Source organism: Scardinius erythrophthalmus (assembly GCF_964197995.2).
Source record: "Scardinius erythrophthalmus genome assembly, chromosome: 8".
Lineage (NCBI taxonomy): Eukaryota > Metazoa > Chordata > Actinopteri > Cypriniformes > Leuciscidae > Scardinius > Scardinius erythrophthalmus.
In genome coordinates this window covers 15,970,136-15,989,523 of record NC_138228.1, presented here as the reverse complement: position 1 = coordinate 15,989,523, position 19,388 = coordinate 15,970,136, and the positions used below count along the sequence as shown (strand labels likewise).

At 36.9% G+C, this 19,388-nt stretch overlaps 1 protein-coding gene across 1 annotated transcript in view; it reads left to right on the top strand.

Annotated features, from left to right (window-relative positions):
• LOC308695004 (voltage-dependent calcium channel subunit alpha-2/delta-1) overlaps nucleotides 1-19,388 on the top strand; it is a 126,350-nt gene that overhangs the window by 95,960 nt on the left and 11,002 nt on the right. Inside the window, exons 23-35 of the mRNA XM_081372895.1 lie at nucleotides 9,231-9,291; nucleotides 9,578-9,675; nucleotides 13,610-13,691; nucleotides 14,225-14,287; nucleotides 15,464-15,567; nucleotides 16,102-16,188; nucleotides 16,942-17,009; nucleotides 17,196-17,234; nucleotides 17,336-17,407; nucleotides 17,527-17,679; nucleotides 17,808-17,860; nucleotides 17,959-18,014; nucleotides 19,113-19,239. Coding sequence (XP_081229021.1) covers nucleotides 9,231-9,291; nucleotides 9,578-9,675; nucleotides 13,610-13,691; nucleotides 14,225-14,287; nucleotides 15,464-15,567; nucleotides 16,102-16,188; nucleotides 16,942-17,009; nucleotides 17,196-17,234; nucleotides 17,336-17,407; nucleotides 17,527-17,679; nucleotides 17,808-17,860; nucleotides 17,959-18,014; nucleotides 19,113-19,239 — 1,063 coding nt within the window. The remainder of the gene's footprint in view (nucleotides 1-9,230; nucleotides 9,292-9,577; nucleotides 9,676-13,609; nucleotides 13,692-14,224; nucleotides 14,288-15,463; nucleotides 15,568-16,101; nucleotides 16,189-16,941; nucleotides 17,010-17,195; nucleotides 17,235-17,335; nucleotides 17,408-17,526; nucleotides 17,680-17,807; nucleotides 17,861-17,958; nucleotides 18,015-19,112; nucleotides 19,240-19,388) is intronic.

Here is a 19,388-nt window from a genome sequence, read left to right as displayed (position 1 = left end):
AAGGTGAACTTGGGTGGTTACTGACCCAAGTAAAAAGACCCCACCAGTACGTCTCTATGATATTCTGGTCCCTGGATATGGTCCAGGTCCCTCCTTTAATTTATATCTATGAGATAATCACAAGCCCTATTTCTTTGAAAAGTAATAGCACACCTCTCCTCAACAAGCCGTAAGATTTGATGTATAATTCCAGTCTGTGGTGCGAAGGATTGCGAGATGAATTATGAGTTTTATTCTTGCAACACTGCACAGGGGCCGTGTAGAAGGATCATACTAGAATGCAGAGCTCTGAGCCAGAAGCATTTTTCTCCTTCTCACTGTTCATCAGCGTCATTGCTTTAGCATAACGGTGCTTTGTAAGATCACATAGCTTTAACTTTAGTCATTACAAGTAAGAAAGCCAGCAAAGGAAATGTAAGCTTGTGAAACAATGAGTAAAGCAGGTTTGGAGGACTGGAAGAGGCCACAGAAGGTCATATTGTGGCTTGTAAGCAGTAGCGTTCAGCTACTTGAGGCACCAGCGGTCACAGGAATTTGATGTTTTGTTCGCAAGTTATAATTATTCATCTAATTTATTACGTGCGAGCGTGTTTGGGTGTGTGTTAATGTGCTAAAACTGATATTTCTGTATTCTGGAGTGTGCTACCGCACACTGTAAAAAAAAAACCTGTAAAAAAACGGTATTATTCCGGCAGCTGGGGCGCCAGAAAATTACCGTAAAATAACGGCAAAAAACAATCACGTTAAAATACAGTAATTTTCCATAATTAAATAACAGATTATATCTTTAATATTACATTAAATCTTATGTAATTACTGGGATTTTTAATGTTTTAAAAAGTCATATACACCTTTAAAACAATTAAATACTGTAAATTTAAGGTTTTATAAAATTATTTTATATAATAATGCTGTCTATCTACAGTAATTTTCTTTTAATATAGTTTTTATGTGTAAAATAACAATGAAATTATGTATAAAAAATGCACACAAGTACATAAATTCAAATACAAATGTTTGTAAATTTACAGTTTTATTTTTTATTTGTACAGATCCAATTTCACAACATCTCTAATTACGTTCTTAATAATAGCAAATGTACAGTCAATTTCTTTTAAATTAACTAAATGTATGAGTACAAATTACCTGCATATTTAAAGTATTAGTAATTGAACAAACACTAAACATCAAGATAAGTGATTGATAGGAAATAGAAGCTTAGTATATAATTTAGAACATGTAAAAATATCCACAATAAAAAGCAATTACCGTATACCTTTACAGTATAACTTATTTTAACATTTACAATTACATTTTATCCAAAGTGACTAACCAATTAAGATAATAATTAAAGATAATAAAAAGCAACAAGTGCAGTGACAAGTCCCAGTTAGTCTAGTACAGTACACATAGAAAGGTGTTTTTTTTTTTTTTTTTTGTAACAAAGATTAAGTATTATTGGGTGAAGTGTTTATGAAAAAGATGGATCTTTAGCAGTTTCTTGAAAATGTGTTGCGTTGCGCCGGTCATTCCACCACCAGGAAACAGTCCAGGTAAATGTCAGTGAAAGTGGTTTTGTGTCTCTTTGGGATGATGGCACCACAAGGCGCCGTTCACTTGCAGAGCACATGCTTCTGGAGACACACAGATCTGAAGTAGTGAGTTTAGGCATAGGGCTACCTTTAAAGACAACTCTTGCTGCAGCATCTGGATCAGTTGCAGAGGTTTGACTGACACTGGAAGAGCTGCCAGGAGGGCATTACAATAGCCCAGTCTGGATAGAACAAGAGAGTTGTGTAGCTCCGATAGGAAGGGCCTGATCCTCCTAATGATAAGGCAAATCAGCAGGATCACAGCAAGTATGTTTTGGCTGAAAGCTGAACCATAAGCAGTTCTGTCTTGGCAAGGCTGATTTAAAGGTGAAGGTCATTCATCCAGCAAGAATTTTCCATCAGGTAGGCTGAGATGCGAGGAGCAACCGTCAGATCATCTAGCTGGATTAAAAGATATGTGTCATTAAGATAGTAGTGATAGGAAAAGTCATGTTTCTAAATGACAGAGCCCCACTAAGCAAAATGATGTCCGAAAGACGTCTTTTCAATGTCTTTGTTACAAAAATCAAAGGTTGAAATGCCGTCCACTGAGGAGCCAGAATGAAAGTTATGAAGTCTTTTTTTGACGTGTTCTGCACGTCCGATATAGACGTTCATCGAACCTTCGTACAAGGTTAAAACTAGTTAAAATGTGGCCATTGTGGACATATTTCAACATCATTTATGGTCTCATTTAGACATAATTACTTTGACTATTGCTGTCAGATGATCTTAGTGAGAATGAACAGAGGTTTAGATGTTGATATTCGTTTAATTTGAAGTGTCACCATTGTGGCGATCCGTGTTTGCTTTAGTTGGGCTCTTGGTCCCCGTTCCTTTTACTTTAACTTTTCTTTGGCTGCTGTAACAGTGTGTTTGTGTAACACAATTGTTGTGGCAGAGAAAGCCTAGAAAAAGTTTGAGGTGTTATCAGTTCAATGTTGATGACATAATTATCACAAAAATGGGCCTTTAATATTGTGTTTAAAGTTTTGTGTTTATATTTGCCATTAATAACCAACAACCTTGTGGAACTGCATTATTGGTGAAGGTGTATTTATTTGAAGGTGTGTAAAAAGCATGTGCACATGATGTTTTGAGCAAGAGTATCATACAGTCACACACAGACATCAAGATTGTGCATATGATTTCCAACAATGGTGACAATTAAAAAAAAAGCTTCATGCTGCAATGCATGATGGGTAGCTTTCATAGTACAAAACTCATCCTTAATTCCCAAGCTTTTTTTGGTTGTCACCGTTGTTGTGATTCATATCCAAAATCTTGATGTCTGTGTGTGACTGTATGATACTCTTGCTCAAAACATAATGTGCACATGCTTTTTACACACCTTCAAATAAATACACCTTCACCAATAATGCAGTTCCAAAAGGTTGGTGGTTATTAACGGCAAATATAAACACAAAACTTTAAACACAATATTAAAGGCTCATTTTGTGATAATTATGTCATCATCAACATTGAACTGATAACACCTCATACTTTTTCTAGGCTTTCCCTGCCACAACAATTGTGTTACACAAACACACTGTTACAGCAGCCAAAGAAAAGCTCAAATAAAAGGAACGGGGACCAAGAGCCCAACTAAAGCAAACACGGATCGCCACAATGGTGACACTTCAAATTAAACTAATATCAACATCTAAACCTCTGTTAATTCTCACTAAGATCATCTGACAGCAATAGTCAAAGTAATTATGTCTAAATGAGACCATAAATGATGTTGAAATATGTCCACAATGGCCACATCTGAACTAGTTTTAACCTTGTACGAAGGTTCGATGAACGTCTATATCGGACGTGCAGAACACGTCAAAAAAAGACGTCATAACTTTCATTCTGGCTCCTCAGTGGACGGCATTTCAACGTCTGATTTTTGTAACAAAGACATTGAAAAGAAGTCTTTCGGACATAATTTTGCTTAGTGGGTAGTTAAAAAAATAATAAAAAAATAAAGAAAGATGGGTGGAATCTAACACAATCGTAATCTTGCTGTAGCAAATCCAAACCTTGTGCATACTTTTAGTGCAATCATATGGAATCAGAAGACTGTTATGAACATATGGAATCAGAACCGTTATGATTTTTATGTTTTAATGAATTCTTCCCATACCTTGTTTGCCATGATCATCTGCTTTCCACGTGACCTGAAATCACACACACACACACACACACACACACACACACACACACACACACACACACACACACACACACACACACACAAGTTATTTTAAAACTCAGTATTAGATTTACACATGTCAGAATATGTTCCATTGGGACAATGCAAAAACTCAAATGACTATGATCTTGAAGCTGAGCTGGAAAGGCTAACAGTAATATTTTGAGCTGCCATGTGATTTTAGCTAAGTTACATTTATAGAAAGTAAAGTTAAATGAATATGATTTACTGTGACCTAGCTGCACACCTAGGTCCTAGGGGTTCATCATGTTGTATTCATATTCTAGTATTCCTGTTCTAGGCTTTCCTGTATCATCAACAAGTACCTTAAGTTACAGTATTTTGATTTCTTAACGGTCTTAATAAAGTTAGTCATGTTAACTATTACGAAATAAACAAAAGAAACACGGTAGGCCTATTTTTAGTAAAACTGTGGCTATTACAATGGTAAAAAATCAGCTAAAAACGTGTTTACTACAATTTTATTATAATAAAATAAAGTATTTTTTTAAGAGAAAAGTTTTCAGCTTCCAGACAGTGTTTCAAAATATCCCGCCATTTATTGATTTAATGTTACTGACTATCATAACGAAGATTTTATACACAATTATGGACTTTAATATGAATAACAAGTCTACTAAAGATTGTTTTAGGTCTTTAAGTTAATAAGTAGAGATGTGGGTTGGGTTCAACTGATCTTTCTTAACACAGATCGATAATTAAAAACGCATGCTGCATTTTCAGTGTTTTGCCCTGACCCAGTTATAACTGAACATCATTTAAGAATGCTAACGTTAGCATGGAAACTGTCTAACCACTTAACACAAATGTAATATAAAATATCGTACACACATGTAGTATGAGACTCTTACCTCAGCCGTTGATCGGTCGGGATGAGGTCCGCTGTGACGACGAACCAGGCTCACTGAAAAAGGGCGCATTATTTCTGGACTGACTGACAGACTACAAACAACTAATATGTGTTCAGCGCTCCTGCTCACGGCTGGTTGCTTCTGTCGAATACGATTATAGCTTTGAACCACTGTGATCACAATCCACGACTACTTCACGAGCGTAGACTGAAACTTCAAATCTCCCGCTTGCCCTTGACACAGATCGACGACAGAGACAGATCTGTAGCTAACTGTTGTGGGCGGGACTAGCAGCAACGAAACGTAATGGCGGATAATTTGAATCTGCGCGCGGGCACACACACACACACACACACACATACATACAAACGCACACAAAGCCACGCAGATTTGGAAAAACGATTCATAAAAGACATAAAATATAGGCCTAAATGAAATTTTCGGGCAAATAGCCTACAAATGATGATCAAAATGAACATCTATTTGCAAGACAAAATTAAAAGACTATAAATAATTAAATAGGCTTGCCTAATGTGTGTACAAATCTTAAAACTCACTTTAACCCCCACATGCTTAATAATCTTTAAGGAAAACATGTTTAGTGACTGCTGATTTCTGCAGTTATACCTTATTTTCTTTGTTTTCTAATTCCACAGAAATAATCTGTAAAATATTACTTAATTTTTTATGTAAAATTACACATAACCCTATAAAATTACAGAGAATTTCCTTTTAAAAACGTAAAATTAATGTAAAACCAAAATAAAAGCAATTACCTGTAAATTTAATAGTGGACCTTTAAATTACAACAAATATCTGTAAAATAACAGGTATTCACTGTATAATGACAAAACGACAAAATTCTGTTAAAAAATACAGACCGTTTCCTGTAAATTTACAGTTTTTTTTTACAGTGCAGATATGGGTATCTCTTTCTCTCTCTTCTTCCACATATTCCCTTTCTCTCTATTTCTTGTTGTAAAGGATCCTGGCACAGGTTTATAGGCTCGTAAAGAGCCAGGTCCATATGGTTATTGAGAAAGGGGAAAGAGGCAGCGGTGCAGAGGTTAGGTCTTTGCGGTGGTCTTCAGAGTGCTCCTGGATACCTTAGAAGCCCAATTCCACGCTTTGGGAGCTCCACGGGGCTTGTTTGACCAAAGCCGAAAGCCGAATGTAAACTTCAGACAGGCAGAACGAGAGAAGTGTGGCTTTTGGGAGCCGTGTAGAGCAAATAATGAGAAGAACAGGTGAACACTGAGTTCTCTCGAGGGACGTGTCCTTACGGCTGGTTGTAACCAAAAACTGTGATGATGCACTTGGCTGCTTGGACCGCAGACCCTGGACTAGACTGGATCTTACAAGTTCTGGTTGTTTAGGCTTGATTAGCCTCATATGTGTTTGTCACCAAGTACCCAGAAAGTGTTTGTTGGAGATCAGAGATGCGTTAGTTTGAGAAGAGAAGAATCTGAAATGGTGCGAATTATATTGACGGCAAATTCAGTGCAGATGTGAAGTCTTTAACTTATTGACACATTGACAGAAGCTTCAAACACCCATTGGAACACAAACAAGGGTCTAACACCACCCTGTTTTGACACAGACACACAGACCGTATTATGTGGGCCTTACTGTCATCAGCAGATGAAACCTGTCATTGTTTTTTTATGATCAAAAGCTCTCCTAATAGCAATAACGAGAGTAGAGCTAATGATGGCCTATGTATAGATGCAGACGACAAGGCCTCCCTCCAAGTTTAGGGTTTCTAGATTTAATTGAACACTGCTCCCTATATAGAAAAAACATTTTTTGAAAGACCCCTCAGAAGGTGATTGCCAGGGCATTACTAGGTTCTAAGTGGTTTAAAAAGTGTATCTATGCAGTTGCAAGGGTGTTCTAGGTGATTGTTAGGGCATTAATGGGTGGTTTCTAGAGTCCAGGTGGTTGCTTAAGGCTGGCCCAACTAAAAGATTTTTTAAATCTTACCTGATTATCAAAATGTGAGAGACCACAAACATGACAAAAAAAAAAAAACATATATTTAACAGTTTAATTTTGTTCCTATAGTGTGTGGAGTGCGACCAAGACAGCACACCGCCCACTAACAAATTACATTCACAAACAACCAGAGTCCTGACTGTGAACACAGGAAATCTTGCAAAAACACCCCCTGGCCAAACGCAACGTTAGAGTAAACAAACATGGCAGACGATGAGCAAGAAGAAATGGCGATAATAGTGTTTGGTATGCTTTTTAAAGAACATTCACAGGAAAAAAAAAGAAAAAGGTTTGGATGAACTTGTGTTGTGCTTCCGTCTTCCTGAATTTTCTTTCGTTCCACATGACAATATACAGAGTGTGTGTGCGTTTGTGTGTGCAACATGTTGGATATTTACGATCTGAGATCAGTGCTGCCCCGATGTTCTTCCGAGCAGATTCAATCACACTTAACACACATCACTCCATAGGAAAATCTGATAAGATAATCTGTAGAGCCATCAAATTAGTTGGACATTATGATTGTTGGAAGAGGAGAATTGGGTCCAAAATTGGCCTGGTTATCTTGTGTGTGGATGCCTTTTTTATCAGTCAAAAGAGCCTACCGTCAAGGGTCTGTGATATTCTGGTATCTAGGAAAATAAAATAAAACAAAACAAGGTTCTTCAAATCTGGCCCTGGAGATCCACTGTCCCACAGAGTTTAGCTCCAACCCAAATCAAACTCACCTGCCTATGATCACTTTCTAACTATCCTGAATACCTTGATTTGCTTGTTTGGGTGTTTTTAATTTGGGTTGGATTTAAACTGTAGGATGGTGGACCTCCAGGGCCAGATTTGATGAACCCTGAAAAAAAAAAAATAAAAAAAATAGTCCTTGCTCTAAAATCCTATTCAATGAACCACATTTGAATCTGTTTTAAATTAGCCAGAAAATATGTAGTAAATTCAGTAATGCATGGCATCTCATTGCTTTAGTGAAAGTATGTAAATTGGAACTAGCACTACTGTAAATTATACTTGTTCTTTTGGCTCTAGTGATTCATAATCACATTCGATTTTACAACTTTCTGAAGTAATTGCCTCAAACATTAGCCAAGAACACAATGTTGTGTACACCCAAAAGGCCATCAATTCTCAATAATATATTAAGACATAATTAGATGCATCTGAATATTTTGAGCTACTGTCTTGAGTTGTTTTGCCTAGCTTTTTTTGTTTATAGGATTTCATTACATGCACAGTCAATTTTACTTGTTCTAACAAAAATGATGGTTAATCCTTTGTTTGGCTTGGTAAATGTGCAGTCCGGAAGTTTCTAGACATCATCTAGATGGTCTGGTTCTGTTTTGGTTTGTGAGATGATCTACTGGCTCACATCAATGACTGATTGCTTGTGCACCTTTGATGAACAAAGAGAGTTTGATGTGACTTCACCAAACACTGGCTGACCTTTTTTTCTGATCGTGAATACTGCATGCCAATTTGTTCAACCATCATGTCATTTGATGTTTTCATCAAGCGTCAGAATTATTTTACCATGCCTGCCAAATTTCCGCTCACTCCTCTCGTAACTCTCTGTGTTGAATGGAAAGGACTGTCTGCATCCATTTCTTCACGCCTATAATCTCAAACTCGCGTCTTTGTTGTGTGTCCAGGCTTTGGCTTAATCTGAAACCGCCAACGTCTCCAAGTGCATGTTTTATATGAAATGCTGTTTTCAGAGTATCCGGTTTACAATGTTGGACATCTTTTGGGACTATGATGGACTGTGGTAACTTTGTCTTTCTCTTTGTCTTCTGATTGGTTGGATTTTCACCACAGGGAACAAGGGCAAGTACTGCACCCTCCTCTTCTAAGATCTTCACATTTTATTACATTCGTCAGTTATTGTACCATTTTATTTTCAATGTCATTTGCATGCATCTTTTCCTGCTTTTTTCCAGAGCAGTCATGTCACATCTGTATGCGTGCAATTAAAATAATCTGTTACTTCTCATGAGTGCATTTCAAATCCGTTTTTTTCTTTAATCTATAAACATTACATTGATTTTGCATGTTGTTAATTGTTTATAATTCTTTCCCAGTTTCTCCTTTAAAATTTGTTCTGTCCAGTCAACCGATTTGGGTTTTTGCAATGGCCAGTGCTAATACAGATAACTAGAGATTGGCATGGTGGATATAATTCTGAAATATATATTTGATTTCCCTCCAAAAAAAATTAAACCAGCCTAAAAATGTTTTGATGGTCTTTGGTGGTCTCTCAGGCTGGTCTGTTGGCTGGTTTTTTGTTCTTTTTTCAGCTGTGGATGCCAGCTGCAGACCAGCTTGCCCATGCTGCAAGACCATCTGAACCAGTTAAGGCTGGCTGTATGTGTGTGTTACAATGAAATTAACATTTTGTTATGCCATATTAACTTGAATTTCACTTTTCTAGTCCATGCCAGTCTAATCTCAGAATGGCCACATATTGGCTGATATATTGGTCTATCACTACTGTCATTTTATAGTTTTGAATATTTTTAATATGATCTGTCTAAACATGTCTTTCTCTGTTTCTCTGTGTAGTCTCTGAGACCATGCAGCAGGAGAAATTTGAGGAATATGGGTACACCTTTATTGCACCCAGGTAACACACACATATATATATACACACACCAAGCAAAAACAGCAGACCTCCCACAGGGTTTAGTTGTGACAGGTTTATAAGGGCTGTATCTAGACTCCATTGGTCTTTGAAGGCCTGTAAATTCACACCTTCAGACCCACACATTACTCCCCTTAACAATGGATCCCACAGACACGGCGGCAGCAAAAATGTTTGGTCTCAACTTCACACTACTTAAATGCACAGGCCTCATTGTGGTCATCAAACGTGTGTTTTTTCTGTGAATAATTATCATACTTTTTTTCAGGGAATACTGCAAGGACCTCAAAGTCACATCCAACAACACCCAGTTTCTGATGGACTTCAATGAGTACATTGACAGAAAAACACCAAATGATCCTATGTGTGAGTCTATCTATCTACCTACCTGTCTGTCTGTCTGTCTGTCTGTCTGTCTATCTATCTATCTATCGCAAAATTAGTATACATAGTAATTAGTATACATTGTGTAGTGCAGTATGATATAAATGTTCAATTCAAATGAACAAAGAAAACACCCTCAGTGAACTCTCATTGGTTCAAAGTTAAGTGTGTAAGTGTTTTCGGAGTCATTTTTGCAGTGACTTTAAACCAACTGTAATCGAACCAACTGGATATTTTATCTAATGCAAAGACATCTAAATTTCAAATACTTTTTGGGACCGCTGTATCACACTACCTTTTGCATGTATAAACCACTGCTGTCATTATTAATGTAATGATATCAGAGGTGAGAGGACTCAGATTACTCTCTTGTAGGCGCTGAGTCAGGTTGATTCCCGCTCAAGTGATGTCAGCGTGTGTGGCGGGCGGTCCCGCTGTCTGTGAAGGTGACCCCGTCAGCACTTTGTTTAATCAGCCTGTAATTGATTAGTCTGCTCGGTAATGACTCCACCGCTGTCATCCTAATGTTCATGCTCGTGATGACTCACTGTGTTTTCTGTAAAGAGATGCTATCACTGCAGCGCTCACACGCAAACGCACCCAAAGATGTTTGCTAGCTTTTTAATTCCTCAGATAGGCATTACTTTTGTCCTGAAAAGTATTCAGCAATGTTCATGTCACCAAACTGTTGCTTTTACATTTAAAAGTCCATATCATATATATTTTTTTATATAAAAGTCCACGTAATGCTTTTTTCCCTCATAAAATAAATGTAGCTTTATGACTATTTCCATCTTTTCCCTCTCTCTCTCATTTGCAAATATAGGTGTGATAAATACAATATATTTTACTGCTGTTTAATTACATGACTATTTCCATATTTTCCCTCTCTCTCATTTGTAAATATAGGTGTGATAAATACAATATATTTTACTGCTGTTTAATTTTACATACCACTGTTTCCACCCTCCCTCTAAGGTTTTTTTTATTTATTTTTTTATTTTTTAAGAAAAATAAATAGGTAGCTATATATTAATGTTCATGGTTGTGATATAGACCGATATTGTCACGGACTGCTCAGACACAGTTGTGGATCCAAATGCTGCTTTATTAGGGCAATCCAGAATCATAACCCATAAAACAAGCTATAGGTCAAAACACGGGACAGATAATCCAAAAAGAAAACAGGGCAGAAAAACACAGGCAAAAAAAGTCAAAACCAAAACGTGGGTAGCCAGAGGGAGAGTGCTCAGAAATGTGACATTTACAAGACTTTGCAAAGAATGAGTGAAGACACAGGACTTAAAAGGTAACTCTTGCCAAAATGCAACCTAGGGTCTTTTTGTTAATCAACCCGAGGCAAACTTTCGTTTAAAAGCATAATTAGAAGGGAAATGCCACTTTTAAGTTTGACCGTATTTTCATTTTCGGTCAAATTGCCCTTTGATTGGGAGTGCTTGGGGCACTTCTTTGATAGCATCAAAAATCGCTATTTTTAAAACACTAAGAAGGCTCGACACAACATGAAACTTTGCTCGAAGTATCACCAGGGGCTCTACACATGAACTCGAGCATTGAGAACATTGTTTGTGTACACAGAGTTTACTAAAAAGAAAGAATTTGAACAACTCACTGTAGCTGTATCCGCTGGCATTTTGACAGTCAAAAATAGTTGATCGCCGAATGCAACGTAACAGGGAGGAGAGTTAAGATGGAAAGCTCCTAAAGCTTAGTTCCATATACATTCACAGATAATTTGTTGTTTTGTCATTAGTGAAAATCAATATTGACCTTGCATTTTAAAAAGGATGCTCATATAAGAAGCAATACTAAAATTCAGAGTCAGTTCATTCACATTCGGAGATCGACTATCTTTGACTGTCAAAATGCTGGCGGATACAGCTACAGTGAGTTGTTCAAAATCTTTCTTTTTAGTAAACTCTCTGTACACAAACAATGTTCTCAATGCTCGAGTTCATGTGTAGAGTCCCTGGTGATACTTCGAGCAAAGTTTCATGTTGTGTTGAGCCTTCTTAGTGTTTTAAAAATAGCGATTTTTGATGCTATCATAGAAGTGCCCCAGGCACTCCCATTCAAAAGGCAATTTGACCGAAAACGAAAATACGGTCAAACTTAAAAGTGGCGTTTCCATTCTAATTATGCTTTTAAACGAAAGTTTGCCTCGGGTAGATTAACAAAAAGACTCTAGGTTGCATTTTGGTAAGAGTTACCCTTTAAATAGGCAGACATTAACACTAGAACTGCCATGTCGGTCATTTTGACCGTTTTGAATTTTATATCTGCAATAACTTTGTTGAAAAAATAAATAAAATCCTGCTGGTACCTGACTTTTCCTAAAAATGTCTGTATTTTCATTTAAAATGCTTTTCATATAAATTACACGTAATGCAAAAAAACAAATGAACATATTTACCTATTTCGGCCATAGACGGTCATATTGACCGCACTGAATTTCGCGGTATTATTATACATAGGCCTACCAATATACACAACAATAAAATGTGGTAAAAAAATACACAAAACATATTCCACAACAAATCATTTAAATGTAATGATATTTAGAACAAAACAATAACAAATAAATAAACAATAAACAAGCCAAAATGAAATCTGCTACTTTCAAGCGAAAGTGAAAGTAAAGCGGCGTTGGGCTCACATAACGGCTCACGTAACTCTCTAATTAGAATAAAAATGTTTCAACATTTGCGATGTATTTGGATGGTAAACTATTCTTTATTATAGGCTTTGTACTTCACTCGTGTTCCAAAATCGACGGAAAAAATTATCACCTTCACATGCGCAAAATGGTACGAATTGTAGCCTACTACTGACTATATAAACAGAGCAGTGGAATTTTTATATGTTAGGTTGACTATGCTATTTTATTATTATATTTTATTATGGCTGTAATGAACAGGCTGCGATGTCAAGATTGCAATGGAATATGGTGTGTGTGTGTGTGTGTGTGTGTGTGTGTGTGTGTGTGTGTGTGTGTGTGTGTGTGTGTGTGTCGGCGGGCGCGGGCGGCAGTTTTTGGCAGTTTTCTAGTTTAGTTTATTTATTTACAGGGGCAATGCACATTAATAAACATAAATGTAACCGTGCCAGAATTAGCCCAAAACGCTATTTTTCATCTGTAGACCCTTGACAGAATGTTAAAAGGTCACCCTAAAAAAAAAAAAACAGAGACAGAGCATCACACATATACACATCATATGGAAATAAATAAATAATAATAATAATAATAATAATAGTAATTACAAAAAATAAAATAAAAATCACACACAACCAGAGAAATCACTATTAAAATACAAAATAAACGTGAAATATCTAAAACAAAGTAAACATGAGAGAAAGGAAAGAGAGAGAGAAAGAGAAAGATGGCAACAGAAGAGAGCAACATAGCCAAGAACAATTAGTACAAAGAAGTCTATTGTCAAGAATACAATACTAATGTTGACAGTGCTGAATTGTCAGTAACCATTTTTTAAGATGAGACTGAAAAGAGCCAAAAACATGTAATCGTCTAATTGTTGATGGGACGGAGTTCCATTCCCTTGCAGCTTTGACCGAAAATACAGACTGGCTAAAGTTACTTCTTTTGAGAGGGATAATACAGTCCCCTCTTTCCCCACCCCTTGTAGATCGGTGAGCAGTTGTTCTAATATTCACAAACTGTTTTAGTGAATTTTGAATAAATATTGGGTAGAGTATAATTTAATTTCAACAATTTGTTTAAATCTGTACCAGCCACTGACAAGCTCAAACCAGTCAACTAGTAGACCATATTCTGGGACAATGAAGTTTGAACAAGGAGAAATCATGTTTTCCATGACATAATCCAAAATTATATCAACTATAAAGACTTTCCTTTCTCTCTGTCTGTATTTGTCAGGTAACGTCAGTCTTGTAAACCGGTTGCTGCTGGATGCCGGTCTCACTGCGGACCTCGTCAAAGTCTGGAAGGAGCAGAGTGTGTAAGTTTAGGACAAAACACACACATGCAACAACATAAAACATAATCCATGTCTGTGTGAAATGTCTCGAGGTTTCAAGTACAAAGATCTCCAGAGAAGACAGAGAGACGCCTTCATATAACTGCTGAACACAAAGCTCTATTTAAAGTCCTGTCATGAATAAGAATGCTGTCTTAATGTCAAAAGCAAACTCGAGAGTCTAGCAATTATAACCAGGATTAAAGAACCCGACCATCTGGGAGTCCAAAAACACAATAGACATTGCATATGTCAAAATAGTGTTTTCAATTAAACAAATGGTGTTTCAATTAAATTTTTTACACTAAAGAATGACCTAAATATAACATTGTTTTCTTTTTGTTCGAATAGGAGGCTGAATATGTTGTTTGATTGGAATGTCCTTGAAGTAATTGAATTTAACGCAATGAATGCCTGAATAAAACACTCACAGGTGTAAAGCTAGTCTGTTTGTGGTCTTTCAGAAAATTCTAAACTAAAACAAAGCTGATGTCTTTTTTTTTTTTGTCTATTAGAGATGGAGTTTTGGCCCGGTTTGTGACTACAGATGGAGGCATTACACGTGTGTATCCTAAAAGGTATTCCATTCACCATTGTGTTAAATATGTGCATCTCTCCATCCCCATGTGTGCATGTGTGTGTGTGAGAGATGCTAAATTCTTTACGATCTTTCCTCTGTCGGCAATCCCCACAGGGGTTCTGCGGTTGAGACCGAAAGAAAAAGTGAAAAGGCATGTTTCAGAGGATGTTTCTGGTACAGAGGGACTCTTTTGAGATTTCTTATGGGAGCCATGTGCAGCTGCCAATCTCTCTCCTGTCTTTATTAGCTTAAATCTATAACATTGAGTGCTTGAGTTCATAAACTTAGTCTGGAGGTGTAAAACAGCAGGGCAGTGTTAAAGAAGCTACAGCAGTGCACTTATTCACAGTTCATATTTACTCAACTTAAAGCACAAAAGACAAAAGTCTTTTTTTTTTTTAGCTTCACAGCACCAATTACTGTCCACTTGTGTTTTATGGCAAACAGCGGCATGTACATACTGCTAATCATATTATTTTGTGTTTCATGGGGGGAAAATAAATGATGTTTTGGCTGACATGTCTGAGATTTTTCAGTTTTCAATTAACTGTCGCTTTATTTTAATTTATTTTAAAAATAAGTAATTGCGTAATTCCTTGATATGCTGTATTTAATTCTTATAGTAGAGATTAATGTCCACACATTGCTTCCTTTATTGCTTTACCCTAGAATCCCTAGTTTCATTGACTTGATATGGTGTGATTTATTCTATTTAGAATTTACCTATTATTTTTTATTAAAAAAAAAAGTTTAATTGTTTAATTAAAGAAAATGAATTCCTTGATATTCCATGAGTTCCTCATATAGATCGTTTATGTGAGCCTCAGCAATGTAATTTGCACATTAGTTACAGTTATTATTAGTTATATTGAATTTATTTATTTTACATGGGAATTGAAACAAACAAATTCAAGTCAACTTTTTAAAATATTTGTAATCTTTTATTTTTTATGATTTTATTACATTGACTATAAGGATAATGACAGAATGCCTTTTAATAAAAACCATTGAATCCACTACAAGTTATGCAAAAATCCTGCATTCATGTAGGATTTTTGGGTTATGCATTCTTGAGTTCAATCATTACATATTGCTATTGTTCATTATTGATTCTGCATTTTGTTTGAAATGCTTCTTAATTTGGTTCTTCCTCATGCATTTGTCTCTTTCTCAGTGCTGGGGAAGAATGGGGTGAAAACTCTGAGACCTATGACTCAAGTTTTTACAAAAGGAATCTGGACAATGACATATACATCTTCACTGCCCCATACATCAACAGTAAGAAACACGCACACTTACAATACATGTCCACTCTATAACTTTTGGATAGATGCATGCTCTCTTTGGCACTCTGCTTTACTAAGACAGCTGTTGATCTAATCGAAATGCGCACCTACAGATCGCTTGCCAAGGTCGAGTAAGTCTATATTACTTGGGGATTACCATTCAATGAGACTACCTCACATTCACGCACGTGTGGTCTGCAGGACTAATACACACACGGTCGAGAAGCACCCATGCGCCAAGACACAACCCCAGGGGAACGCCTGGTCCTTGTGTTTATGGGAGTTTTTACCATTTAAGCTAATGGTGAAAGCAGACTGAAACCCTTACAGATCTCTCTCAAACATTTGGGTATCAGATGTAGCATGTCTACCTTGGCAGGTGTTACCAGATGAATTGCATCAACAGCATTTAGATACTAAAACCATGCTTGTTCGGATTAGTTACATGAAGCAGAGAGTCAATCCAACCTTTTTGGTAAATGCAATTTATTGTTCTGCATTTGTGTCATCTTTTCCCTTGAAACAGAGAGCAGAGAGTCTGGTTATGAGTCCGGTATCCTTGTCAGTAAAGCAGTGGACTTGGACATTAATGGAACAAAACTCAAACCTGCTGGTGAGCTCTTAAAATTCAATTACACTACCGTTCAGAAGTTTGCAGTCAGTATGATTGATTGATGAATGAATGAATGAATGAATGAATGAATGAATGAATGAATGAATGAATGATGAATGAATACTTTTATTCAACAAGGATGTGTTAGAATGGTCAAATGTGACAGTGTAACAAATTATTTCTATTTAAAAATAAATGCTGTTGTTTTGACCTTTCTATTCATCAAAGAATTTTTTTTTTTTTTTTTTTTTGGTTTTCACCAAAATATTAAGCAGCACAACAGTTTTCATCATTGTTTTTACTGTATTTTTGACCAAATAAATGCAGCCTTGGTAAGCATAAAGCACTTAAAAAAGAAATATTTCAGGCCCTAAACCTTTGAACGCTAGTGTGATTGTTTTCTTTTAAATAAAAAGTAAGTGTAAGTGTAAAATCTTACAACATTTTGTTTTAATAGATCTGTTTATACTGAATTATCAAGGATTCCCACAAAGGTTTGTCATAAAAACAGTAAAGTCCCCAGTATTGTGTTTCAAACAAAATTTGGTAGTTCTTGCAAAAATGATTTTTATGATTTGTCACTGATGACTAGCAAATGTTGTGACTAATTAATTCATTTCAGAGCTTTGTGCTCATCAAGGTCTGACCCTGACATAGCTCCTTCTCATCATATACATTTTATCTTATTCTTTTTTTTTTTCGTCCTGACATGAATAAGATTTCATCACAGATGTGTTTTATGTTATCCTACAGTGGTGGGAGTCAAACTCAACGTGTCGGCCTGGATGAACAGCTTCATAAACGCTACCACCAAGAAAAATGTAAGCAGAAATGACCCCTTTTCTTTATCTGCACATGTGGAAGCTGTTTAGTCACAAACGCAGCCTCTCTAGATGGGCCGATATTGCCGTCTGAGAGCGGAGATGAATTGACTCGCTCCAGTAGTCTTGTTAAAGGCTTGTTTCATGAATTCTCAGTTCTCTCCTCACATAATTTCCTCTCCGCAGTGCAAGGATGAGATCTGCGGGTGCCTCAGGAATGATAAGGTAGGGCGCTGACTGCTTCATGCTGCTCTGACCTCTGTAGTCACTTATCTAAAGCTGCTTTCACTCTCGCTTTCTGATGAATGGCTGTTTTTACTCCTCAGCAAGTGGACTGTGTGATTCTGGATGATGGCGGCTTTCTGCTCATGTCCAATCAGGATGATTATATCACGCAGGTAGAATATATTTACAAGGCTAATTGAGTCTTTTTGCTATTTTAATGCCAGCTCCAGCAATACTATATGTTAACAGTCACCTAAAGGAGTCTTTTTCGTATGTTCACTCTGATTTACAGATCGGTCAGTTCTTTGGTGAAGTGGACCCGGTTTTGATGATCACTCTGGTCAACTCGTCGCTGTTCTCCTTTAATAAAACCTACGACTACCAGTCCGTCTGTGACCCAGAGAGAGAAACTAAAGCTGCTGCAGGACCCCGTTCTATATACGTGGTAAAGAACTTTATATTGTCAATTTCTTTCGAAAACCATCATGTACTGTAGGGACTTCTGAAAGTCAAATGTTTTGATTGTCTCTGTATTAACTGTCGCATCTATATTTGTGTGTTTGTTTTTGGCAGCCAACGATAGCAGATATGCTAACTGTAGGCTGGTGGGCCTCCACTGCGGTCTGGTAAGAAGAAATAGACACTGCATGCTGAAAAATAGACAGATGAAGGATAGAAGTGAGAGGTGGATATTCACATTTGTTTGTCACTGTCTCCCTCTTAGGTCAATTTTGCAGCAGCTTCTCCTCAGTCTGACTCTCCCGAATGTCATGGGCACAGGTATGTTAAGTGTTTAAGTGATGGAATTCTGGCTCATCTTTCTACATTTCTCTATTTTAAGAGCATTTTTTTAATTATTCTAGTCTTGTTTTACAAAATTACATTTATTTAGTTTTGTCTAGTAGAATGCGTTGAAAAAGTAACTTTGGTTCAGCACAATATAACACTACTCAATGTTTAAAAAAATGACAATATACAGTATATACACACACAAATCATCCATCCATGTAGTGTATTTATACATATATAAAAAATGTTCACGTCTAGCGTGTTTACATAGAAAAACAACAGAAAAATAGCGCTTTGGGATGGAAAAACGCTTTCTGTCTGAATGGCCCCTTAAGGCCCTTTCACACCGGATGCGTAACGAAAAAGCGAATAGTTCGTGTGCGAATAGTTCGCGTCAAAACCCATCACATGAGCCGCGTAAACACGGTCTCTATCTCTATCTTTGACGATTAGCTTTCTATCCCAAATGTAGTTTAGCCTGCTAGCCTACACAGCACAGGACTATACAACAACTAAAACTATCACACAACATACTCACAGTCGTGATAACCGAGTTGGTTGGCAATGCTACGCCACACAATCATTGTCCTTGTAGTATATGATTTGGCTGAAGTCTTTTCTGTCGCCGCAAAAGGAAAAAAAAATCGACATCGAAACGGAAAAAAAAAAGTCGTTTTTTCGCCGCAGCACATTCGCGTTCGGTGTGAAAGCACTCATTACACAAACAGCTGAAACAGCAAACAATAAAACCATCGCGCGAATTATTCGTGCGTAAAAATTGCGTCCAGTGTGAAAGGGCCTTTAGTCTGCACTTTTCTTAACATTCCATGTTGAAATACCCTTTTGACCCCTTCTAAAGCCATTACATAAAATATTTCCATCACTAGTTAAAACGGATGGATTAAGTGAACTTCGATTGTACAAATGTAAATTGATTACATGCAATTCAATTGAGTCAAAATGAATTGATGCAATTAAATCGAACAAGCATCCAAAATTGACTTTATGAGTGTTCTTGATAAGTAGGCTGTTGATCCTCATGCGTTTTGATATTTACAGTATGCGCATGGTGCGTTTGTGTGTTTTCAGCATACTCGGAGGATGACCTTGCGGATGCGTTCTCCAAAGAGAGCTGTATCACCGAACAGACTCAGTATTTCTTTGAGAACGAGAACAAATCTTTCTCTGGAGCTATGGACTGTGGAAACTGCTCCAGGTGAGGACTGTTTTTATTTTTGTGCATGCATAAATCCATCCGCATTCCCTCCATCCGTGTGCGTGTGGGAGTGCGTGTGAGCATGTGCAGATGATGTCAGCGCTCTCCTCCTGTCTCTTCCTGGATAATTGCTCATCCCGGTAAGTCAT